We start from the raw sequence: 11,185 nt of genomic DNA, 5'->3' as shown, positions 1-11,185 counted from the left end.
GTTGGTTTTATTGTCGATAAAATAAATGGTCTAGGAAGTGGGAGGGATTTGTGGGGAGGGGAAGGGAAGGGAAGGGAAGGGAAGGGAAGGGAAGGGAAGGGAAGGGAAGGGAAGGGAAGGGAAGGGAAGGGAAGGGAAGGGAAGGGAAGGGAAGGGAAGGGAAGGGAAGGGAAGGGAAGGACAGCGCAGAGCAGGCCCCGCCTGCCGCCCCCTCCCCGCCTCCCCTTAGGGCGCCCCCCGGCGGCCCGGCGGCAGCAGCGGCGGTTGCGCATGCGCGGCCGTCCCGCCCGCCTCCCTTCCGGCCGCCATCTCGCTCCCCGCCGCGTGCTGAGCCCCGCGCCCCGCTCCGGCAGCGCCGCCACCGCCCCGGGAAGGTGACGGGGGGCGGGGGGGGGACGGGGCTTGGGGGGCTGAGGGGGGCACGGGGGGGGCTGCGGGGGTACCCGAGGGGGTACCCGAGGGGTACCCGGTGTCTGACGGGCGGTGCGGTTGGTTCCGCAGATGAAAGAAACGATCATGAACCAGGAGAAGCTCGCCAAGCTGCAGGCCCAAGTGCGCATCGGCGGCAAGGTAGGCGGGGGGGCGCCGCCGGGACGGGCCCTGGGGGGGGGGCAACGTTTTTGGGGGAAAAACTGGGGGTTTCTGGGTGCGTTACCAACGCGTGAGTGGAAGGTGTAAAGTGCTTGGAAGGTGATTTTTGTGTTGCCATGACATCTGACAAAATGCATCTCTCTGGTTAGTTACAGCCTGAAGATTTTCAAAAAAAAAACCTTCTTTTGGCCGTACGTTTTAGTACAGCTCAAGTTTTTAATTTGTGAGTAATTCGCTCCTCTTGGATCAGCGTATCTCGGGATAAGAGAGGTGTCTCGGAATAAGAACTCCTCAGCAGGACTCTCACTGGCAGCTTCCAGTGACTTTCGTTGCGGTTTTTGCCTTTGGCTGGGGATTTGGGCGGCCTTAAATCAGGGTGAAATTGGTATTAACTGGGGTGGTGATCCTGCATGTTCTTTATCTGGATTCCTTGTTAAGCAGAGAAGTGCTGAATTGGTGGTTGTGTGTGTGTTGACCACAGATGCATCCAACGCTGGTCATTTAAGAATATGCATTCAGACTGCAGCTCTTACAGCTGTAGTCAGTACAGGTGTTTTACACCTTTATAAGTGTTTTTTACCTTTATAGAGGACTGGCAGATGTGTAGTATTTTACCCATGGCCTACTGTATCCATTCTTTCCAGTACAGAGGTAGAGGGCTGTGAACAGCATGTCTCAGCATGATTGGGGCAGTATTTGCTTACTAAAAACACGTAATCTTTAGAAGTTTAAATCTATGGAGATTAAAGCAGCAGATGTTCATTGAAATTCAGGCTGTGTGAAGTTTGATATCTGTGCTTAATACTGGTAAATGTTGGGGGAGGGGAGGGGAGAGGGGCACATGTTCCTACATAACCTTTACTTCAAGATGTAATTTTTCAAAGTTGACTGAGAGGGCTTTTGTCCAGAGTGACTAATTCATGTGGCTCAGTTACTAGGTAGTCAAGGTACTAAAATGAAACAATTTCTCTTACTCTAGAAATTTTTGAATTGCTGTGTGCAGCAGAGCAGATCACTAACTTGACAGTAGCAGGAAAGGAACATCACACTTCCTAGACAAAAGGCTAAACTTCTGAGCTGTAATCCTCCCAAGTTTTAGTTTCATGTGAATTTGTCAGTTGACGTTTTTGTAAAGATGTTAGCATCTAGCCAGTACCCTAACTTCAGCCTCTTCACACTTAAAAGATATTGCAACCGTTTATTTATGCAGCAAGGCAGCACTGCATTTTCATGTTGTTACTATGTAGAACGTATGAAGCTGAAGTAGGAAGACTTAGTTTCACCTGTTCCTAGCCGTTTCTACCTTGGATTTTACTGAAGCTGTATGATTGTTCCAGCAAGTATTAGAACGACACTTTCTTCTTTTTCATAGGTATAAATGTCTTCTCATATGGGACGGTTATTTCCCTGGAGAAACTTACAACTCTGTTTGTTGGGGAACTAAACCTTTGTTTTTCTTTCTGAACAGAGGTGGTCTGAAATACTATGTGCAAGTATTTTTAAAAACATGTATTTATAAATATTTTGGCAAAATGAAAGTGTTCTTCAAATACGTATATGTAGGTCCATCAGATGAAGATGTGTATCCGGAATAAAAATTGAATGTTGGTCTGTTCTCATTCATACACTCCTATGAGAGAGAAAATAATAATATATCAATAACTCGGTGTTCTCTGACTTCATGAAATTTTGGCTACAACTTGAGAAGAGTGATCTAAAGATACCTTAAAGACAACTGAAATCTGTATGCAGCCTTCAGTTTTAGGCCAGTGACAACAGATCATGATCAGCGTGCAGTTCTTCTCTTCTAAGTAGGATGCTGCAGAATCCCTATCAGAATTGTAACGTTTCTCTGGCGATTTGCTTTCTAAAACCTCACATTTCTCACAAGCATTTAGAGGTTGCATTACAGCAAGGGAGGGATTGCAGCAGTACAGTTGGAGAGGTGGAGTTGTGGACTGTGACACAGAAGTGGAACTTGATGTATGAAATTTGATTTGTAGGTGGCTACAGAGTAATTATGTGACCCTGAGGATTAGGGTTTATGAAGAATTGTTTCAATATTAATTTTTTTTTTTTTTTTTTTTTGCAAGGGTACTGCCCGCAGAAAGAAGAAGGTTGTCCACAGAACAGCCACGGCAGATGATAAGAAACTTCAGTTTTCTTTGAAGAAACTGGGAGTGAACAATATTTCTGGTATTGAAGAGGTAATTCCTTCAAAGGAAAAAGTGCTTTTCGGTACAGATATGTAAAATGTCCCTTGCCAATTTAGTTTTAATGCATTTTAAACCTGTCTGTAAATTATCAGTAAGTCCTCATTGAGCTTTAGAAAATGCATCTAGTTTCTAGTTAAATTGAAAAACCACACTAAACTTCTTGAAATAATGTTTGTTTGTTTGTTTTTTTTGCAGGTAAATATGTTTACCAACCAAGGAACAGTCATTCACTTCAATAACCCTAAAGTTCAGGCATCTCTGGCTGCTAACACTTTCACTATCACTGGCCATGCTGAGACAAAACAGCTGACAGAAATGCTTCCTAGCATCTTAAATCAGCTTGGAGCTGACAGTCTGACCAGCCTGAGGAGATTGGCAGAAGCCTTGCCCAAGCAACGTAAGTTGAAACTTGAATGCATTCCATGCTGGCAGCTGACATGGACTTATTTATACAGCTGCAGTGAATTTCAGTGCACTCTTATTGTCTGCAAGCATATTATGACATGAAGAAGTAGAACTCTTAGATTTTATTTATAGCTCAATTCCAGCAAAGAGCATAACCAAATAAAGCAGAGGCATTTGTTTCTCAGTGTATCTTGTGGCTGGTCTAGGACTAGAAAGCTGCAGCAAGACTTGATTTTGTGGTTTCCTTCCTGATGTGGCTACCATATTTTGACATACCTATCTCTTTAAAGCTAGACAGATCAATGACCATGGAAGGCTTTAAAAACATAAACTTCAAATGTTTGTTTGGATGCATTGAATGGAAATACAAGTGGAGTGGAGGGACCGAAGTACAGACATGTTGCTTTTGCTTTGTACTGTCACAGGTGTGGTGAAGGTATTTCTTTTTGCATGGGCTTTCTGATAGCTAAGAGGGAATTACACAATACTCACAAGAAAATAGGTTGTAATTTGTGTGTGTAGAGTAGTTTAGGACTGGCATGAGCATTAAGCTACATATACCAACTTCTATTCCAGCCTTAAATTAGTAAAACAACTTGAACATCTGTTCTCTTGGGTTGTCTGGGAAAAGCAGAGGAAGGACTTAAGTGTGGTATTTGAGAAAGGTGATGCTGTCAGAGCTTGAGAGTTGGTAGTGTAAGACAGGCTTGTTGACCCTGTGTCCATATAGGGTCTTTCTGTGTCTTCTCCAACATATTAAGTCTGTTGCTTATAGAATGTGGAACATTGTAAGCAGAAAATGCAAGAAGCTTATGATGTCCAGTTGCTGATATTAATGGACTTGATTGTTGCATTTATTTCTGTGTTTTGCTGCAAGCAAAGACAGCCTCTCTTTCCATTTCTCAAGTTGATACTGATTCACTCCAGTCTATTTCCCAGCAAAAAATAAAAAATTAAATTGTGCCACAAGTAGTCTTCAGGAGGAAATAAACCACTTCTTTCCCCATGAAGCTCAGTTTCCTCCTTTGTAACGTTCTTTCTGTGGCTTCTGTGTGATAGTAGTAGGACTCAAAAGAAGGAGAATCCGAAGGTCTTAAACTGATCCACTAAAGACTTGCTTCTCATAACAAGATGGGTATATTCTGTACAAGCTAAATTGGACAGTTTTAATAGTGGAGAAGCTTGTTAAAAGTGCTTGCTTTGCATGATCTGGTAAATGGTAGTTTATTTCTGCTTTGGGTGGATGCCAGGGTAGTTGCACAAAACTTTCCATTCAGTATTGTCTACTGGGGTTGGAAACCTGACACCAAAGAGTAAAGCATGTGCAGTGATCCCATTTGCAGGTGTTGAAGTGAACTTGGTTTGGTCTTGGGGATGAAAAGAAATTGAAGACAGTTCAGGAGGAAATAAAACAGTTTGCTTTTGAAATGGATTACTTAACACTAAGGATGTACTCAAGCTGTAATAGCTTTCTGCTGTTAAAAACAAAGGGATGATTAGCAGTGACCTTGTTACAAGCCCCTTCCAAGTAAATTTTACGTATTCACCTACTTATCTAGAAATGAGGGTACAGTGATTTTGGTCATCTGGTATAAACTTGTCTTTTTCTTCATGCTTTTTTTTTGAAATCAGAAGGGTTAATTAGGAAAAACTGAAGTAGTGAAGAGTTTGATACAACTTAGCCTAGGTAGCACAGCTAAGAATAGCAGTAAAGGCAGTGGCACGAGCACCCAGGGACCTGAAATGCCTATTCTTAGCATTCTGCGACTGGAGTTTGAGAGATACTCATTGATCTGCTTCAGTGGGCATGGTTAATGCTCTGGCAAATATAATGAGAGTAGTAAAGATTCTGAATCATCAGAGAAGTGGACCAGAGCATGTGGTTACCTCAAACAAGTAAGGGTAAAATGGTGCATCTGGTTCCATATTCCTCTAATTTTTCTAGAGAACAGTTGTGTTTTTGTGTCTCTAGTCATCTGCATGTGCCTGCAGCTTCATAATTACACTATTGTTTTTCTTGAATGTCTTAAGATCATAAGAAGGACTCAGATCTGTCCTTTTCCATGGAAATTGTTGATGTCATGAAATAGGTAAACTTTGAGAACGACTGAGTAGTCAGTGAACGAAGATGCTTTCAAGAGGAATTGGTAGAATAAGTCTTTGTCTGTATCACTGAAAATGACTACCATGCAAGGCACTCAATACCTTTAGGTAAAAGATGGTGTCAGGTAAACTATCATCTCTTTGAGCATGATCAGTAACAAAGGGAATGGTAACTTCTTAGGCTAGTTGTAGGTTTTTTTTATTCAGCAGGGAAACTGTATAGAGCATTACAGCTTAGCTTACACTCTTTGATAATGTTTAAAAATAAATAAGCAGAAAGCAGAACAACTTTGTAACTAGGGTGCTTACGGTGAGCTAGAATAACACTTTTTAAACTACTTGCTCTTTGCAGCTGTGGATGGAAAAGCACCACTTGCTACTGGTGAAGATGATGATGATGAAGTTCCAGGTAAGAACAAACATGAAACTGAGAAAAAGGAAATGAGTTTTGCTGAGAGACGACTTATGTACCATAACATTTGGCCAAGGACAGTAGGGTATTGACTGGTCACTCTCTGTTTCATAATTCCTGTGGACAGGTTATTTCATTATTTTCAGATACCATGCTAGACTAGATGAATAATTGGTTTGGGATAGCATTTTTGTCCTGTGTAGGAGTAATAGCTATGGCTGAGATAATTATTTAATCTTCAGTAAAAAGGCTGGGACAGAACTACCTTTCCAGTATCACTTTGTTTAGTTGTGGATACAAGTGAAGTTAAATCATTTTAGAATTGTGCTTTATAATGAACCACCTAAAATTTAGTTCTTAAGCAAGAAAATGAAGTCTGAAAAGCTCTTATGTTATTTGAAATGTGTTCTATAAGCTGTTGTTTTTTTTTTTTTTTTAACCTCATAAGCACTTGATATGAAGTAGAACTTCAGAAAAAAATACATTTGGCAAAGCAGAAGTGGTTCAAACTCTAATTGCGGTGTTTTTCTTTCTCCAGATCTTGTTGAAAACTTTGATGAAGCATCAAAGAATGAGGCAAACTGAACTAACTGTCACTTTCTGAATAAAGTTAAAACTTGAAAAAGCTACATGGAGCTGCTATTTTATATTTTGACTGCTCTTGTTTGACTTCATTTTTATAGATCTCAAGATCTATAATACTTGGAAACTCCTTCAACCTGCAGCTCCTTCTAGTTATTGCTTGTACACAATATTATTTTTGTGGCCTGGTTGAACAAACCTATGCTTTGAAATAGGATTGCTAATGAATCTATGCCTAGATACATTTTTGAGTAACTTGTATACAAGCAAAAACCTCATCTTTAATGAACTTTGGCATACAATAAAAAAATACAAAATAAACTTTCTGGTCTGGCTTCTTGTCAGAAAAGCAGGAAAAGAATTGTCTGTAAGTATTAAACTGTTATAAGAGGGCTTGTTTTTCTGCAGAGCATCTTCTTCATGGTGTTAGAAAAATGGGTTCTAAAAATTTCTGTGCTTAAATTAGCATTTTAGACTTAAACAGAGATTCTTAAATAGTGCTTCTCTGGGTTCCAGAGAATGAGAAGGTTTGTTTCTTGGCTATAAGGAAAAGTTCTTTAATTCCAGTATAACCTTTGCATAGATATTGCCCCCAGGAGTGAGGGTTCAACTTTACATTTAGGAGTCTTTGATATTAATGATAGATCAGTTAACTTCTATACAAAAACTAAGCTTCAGATAGAGGTTAGTGGTTGAGTGCTCTAAGGTTGTCTCTTTAGAGCAAATATTGCTGGAGGAGAAATTCATCCTGTCTTGTGCAGGATAAAATGCAGGACAAATTTTTTCGTAAGAGATAGCCACAGCATCAAGTTTGCATTTTGCCTGAGAAAGGGTGGGGATGTCTGACTTGCCAAACATGTTTAGTGTGGTGTAAGTCAGCTATTGGGAAAGAGTGGAGGAACTTGTTCAAGCCATGCCGCTCTCTCGAATGGTTTGAACTGAGCAGTTGGATGTGAGCATGACACAGCTGGGTTAACAACAAAACACTTTCAGTTTACTTGTCTCGGTTTGCAAATAATTTATCAGTAATTTACACTTTGTTTAGAATTAATCCAAATGAGAAACTGCATTAATTGAATTAATACTTGCCATGTGACATCTGTGGAAGTATGGGTGGTAGGTACACTCCCAATCAGGAAATACTGGTGTATCTTAAACATTCCTAAATGGTGACTAAAGACCAAGACTTAGTCAAAGTGTGTTCTTGTTTATAACAGACTCTAAATGGAATTAGTTTTCTTGATAATACTAATCGTCATGTCTCACACTGAAGTACTCAGCCCTGGACTGAATGTTGTCATTATTTCCTCTCAGTAAGGAGTTTAGTTATAGTCTTCCTAGTTTGTCATTAACTGCCAGAATCTGAAAATAGCTGTGTTAATGGTTCTCATTAGATTGAACTTATATGTAAGCATATTGTAATTGTGCCATTGGGGACTCCTGTGTATTCTTACTCAACAAAAACAGTTTCATATCTCCATTTCACATATCTTGCTTGCATTTCTATTGCCATTTCTCTTTGGCTTTCTCTTGAAACAAAGGTCTGTTTGTTCTCATAGCTTTTTTCAGGTGAAAACTTGTTCTAGTTCTGTCATGTTAAGCTTTGTAACAGCTAGATTCCAGTGCAGTAGTGAGCATTACTGAAATTCTTCAATTTAGCAATGAATTTTCAGAAACATCATCATAATATATTCATAATACTGTCTTAAACTTATACCTTAAAGGCTCTCCTGTAGTCTAAAAACTAGTCTCTTCCAATAGAAAAGCAATTCATTTTAGAAGATAGCTTAATACATAGTTTTACTATGTGTGTGCATATATAAAAACAAACTTCGTAGAATGGTTTTTAAAAGCATTATTTTTAAAAGTCTACAGGATAGCACTTGAGTTATTACAAGTTGCTTTTTTTTTTTTTTTTTTGGTTTTGTGAAGTTGAGGTGGTGTCTCCTAGGAAGTGTTCCAGTGAGAATTTCTTGTAGTCAGTAGCACACGTTTAAGAAACATGACCAAGAAAGATCTCTTGAGCTGTTTTAAAATGTACACAACTTAGTAAGTCAGATACTGAAATCAATACCTGAGTAGTGTATTGCTTGCTGGTGGCGCAAGGAGTTCTTGCAGTTCGCCCTTACTTCTGTGAAGTTTAGTGGTGAGTGTTTTGAGTGTGGAAAATAATATAAATATTTAACCTCTTCTAAAATGATTTCCTTGTACCTCTGCTTCATCAGTGTCAAATTTAGTATAAAGGTAAAAAAAAAAAAAAAAACAAAAACAAACCACCTTTTTGCCTGTGACTTGGCTGCTTGTTGTAACTCGTGTACAGCCGTGTGATGTACGGAAAGTTTTAAAGAAGAAATTGATTAAGCCTGCTAAGCTTTGCAGTTGTTCCCAAGAAAGCTTGTCCACAGTGTGGGAGAAGAAACTGAAAAACCTAGGTGTATCTTGGAGCCCATTAATATGTGCCAGTGGTACTCAGTCAAGGAAAACAATGTAATCAAACGAGGGATTAGTGAAAAATAAGTGTATTAGGTGTTATATGTGGGAGGTGAATGGGGAAAGTTTGTATTTTTCAAGGCTGGGGGAAAAATAATTGTGCTTGAGGAACCGGAATGTGGAAGCTGATCATCCTATTTGTGAGAATGGATTCAAAGATGTAAAATTAGTGTTAATATTCAGTGCAGATCAAAGAACCAAAGGTAGACAGGGAGGTCCAGATTGATGTTGATTAGGTTACAGCCTTAAATAATTGGCAAGTTGGTGGCATCTGTCAGAAAGAGAGATTTTAAGCTTGGTGTTTCACAACCCTGACAAGTACTCTACCAAGTCTTGGGCTTACAGAAACGTATGAAATGTGGCTCCTCGTTTTCCAAACCTAGTTTTCATCCCTCCTCAGATCCATAGTTTCCGTTGCATCCAGCACTTTGTGAGAGTTCCTGAAAATGTTTTCCTTTTGATTTGGTTGTTGAAATATCCTAACCTAGAGCAGACCAAGACCAGACCAGATGCTGGAATGAAGTATTTTTACAGAAATTGATCTTTCAGTGCAGCTGAATCAAGCTTACTTCATGGAGCTGAACATTGCACAGCATGAGGGAGTATCATGATTAGTTTGACTGTGAGTCAACCTCGAGAACTTTAAAGTGGGTGTATGTAGAAGCATTGAGAGCCAGGGGTATAATTATTTCTGTGTATTCCAATTGACTGTACACTGTGGTCTCATGGTAGTAAAAGCTACTTGCATTCTCATCATGAAAGTTTTCAACTGACCTCTTAATATTCTGCCTTCTGTCAGTTCATACATAGGTTATTTTAGTAGAGAAATCTTAATAGAAGAGAGTTTATGTAATACTGTACTGTCTTGCTATAATTTTTTGTTTGCTTGTTTTCTTGAAAGAAATAGATTTAACAGGTGCAGCTTGTATATTGTCTTTATGTTGCAGTAGAAGTATTCTGGCAATGAAAAAGCCATCCTAGCAAAGTTTGTGTAGTGCAAGTAACACTATATATATATTAATAATACTTCTACAGGAGAGTCACTGTCCAGCCTTTCGCATTACTAATGGATCCGAACAAATCACTGGTTAATTAGTGGTGTAAGCAGTAATCACTGGTCATGCAACGCACAGTGATTTTGCTTCTGATATCCAATAACCAACATTTGCAACACTTAGGGACTTGATGTGATGTACAGGATACTGGGGAGATACTAATGGACATTTCTGCTGCACTTGAAATCCTGATTCTGCACTTCTGTTGAATTGAGTGAGTAATACTGATTTTGTTTGGTTGGTTGTTTTAGGTACTGAAAAAAGTTGATTTGGGTAGTGCTCTGCTCTCCCACTTAGAAGAAAACTGAAGTTGAGTTTAACAGGTTTTGTTTTCTCTGGTTCGAGACATATACAATTGTTTATGGTGTTGCCCCTGAGCTAATAACATCTAGTGGGCTTAAGCAGGAATCTTAAAAAAAAAAAAAATAAAAATTCAGCCACATCTAATTTAAGAGTCTCCTGCTGAAAAAACAGTATGCAACTTGTGCCAAAGCTTGTGCTCAGTGCAGTGGTGTGGTTTTTGAAATGATGCAATGAGATAAAGCTTTTAAATGCAAGATTTGAAGGTGTTTAAAGCACCTACTGAAACATGGGGAAGTCTAGGTTTAAGCCACGGGCCCAGGAACTGCAGCTAGTCCTGCTATGCATCTTTCCTGTTACTTCTAGTAACTGCATTAGGCAATTGTAAAGGTAGATGTGTATGGCTTCAGGGTCAGATATTCTCTTAGTGTTTTGTGGGCTGCTGGTAGGATTCATACTTAAGCTAATCATGAATTGAAGTGGGAAAAAAAAAAAACCACAACTGAACAAATGTCACAGCAGAGAGGCAGGCATCTTGATTTGAAGTGTCTCACAAATGTTTACCCTGGGACAGTTGTCATCCAAAGCAGCAGCAAGGAATTAGTGTGATGTTTCACTTACTGTCCTTCTGTCTGCTTTGCGCTGCTTTGTGTTAGGAAATGGTGCAGTTCTTCATGGTTTGGGGAAGCTCCTCAGCAGTGTAACCATAGAGTAGAATTTTAACAAGCTGATTATGCAGTTGGGTTTTGCCTTTAGCATATTTTGGGGGCAGCATCTGGATAAACAATACCCATACACATCTGTGGCATTTCATGCTCCAGTAACTTCTACCGAGGGGGATGATCTTCAAGGACTTTTATTATTTTCACTGTTGGTAGAAGTCAGAGTAGCTTAAAGGTGTTTTAGGATTCTCTGAGTCATCTTCTTCCACCAGCATACAAAATTGAGACTTGTTTAGGTGTGACCTTGTGTGTGTCTACACCACTGGTGTCTAGACTGATGTCTGTCAGGAGCTGTAGGTTAGATGAATT

The 11,185-nt window shown here is 39.6% G+C and overlaps 1 protein-coding gene across 1 annotated transcript; it reads left to right on the top strand.

Annotated features, from left to right (window-relative positions):
- The first annotated feature begins 272 nt into the window (after positions 1-272).
- BTF3 (basic transcription factor 3) lies at positions 273-6,619 on the top strand. Its single transcript, XM_084305647.1, has 6 exons — positions 273-374; positions 502-570; positions 2,685-2,798; positions 3,003-3,204; positions 5,668-5,724; positions 6,266-6,619. The coding sequence occupies exons 2-6, from the start codon at positions 502-504 to the stop codon at positions 6,310-6,312; spliced, it is 489 nt and encodes a 162-aa protein (XP_084161773.1). The 5' UTR covers positions 273-374; the 3' UTR covers positions 6,313-6,619.
- Positions 6,620-11,185: the final 4,566 nt, after the last annotated feature.

This window comes from Netta rufina, assembly GCF_964035555.1.
Source record: "Netta rufina genome assembly, chromosome: Z".
Classification (NCBI taxonomy): domain Eukaryota; kingdom Metazoa; phylum Chordata; class Aves; order Anseriformes; family Anatidae; genus Netta; species Netta rufina.
Note: the sequence above shows the minus strand (reverse complement) of the source record. Positions and strands in the feature narration are given on the sequence as shown.

Coding starts and splice junctions, on each gene's coding strand:
- BTF3 (XM_084305647.1), top strand. CDS start 502: ATGAAAGAAACGATCATGAACCAGGAGAAGCTCGCCAAGCTGCAGGCC. Junction 2,799..3,002: donor ATATTTCTGGTATTGAAGAG/GTAATTCCTTCA, acceptor TTTTTTTTGCAG/GTAAATATGTTTACCAACCA. Junction 5,725..6,265: donor TGATGATGATGAAGTTCCAG/GTAAGAACAAAC, acceptor TTCTTTCTCCAG/ATCTTGTTGAAAACTTTGAT.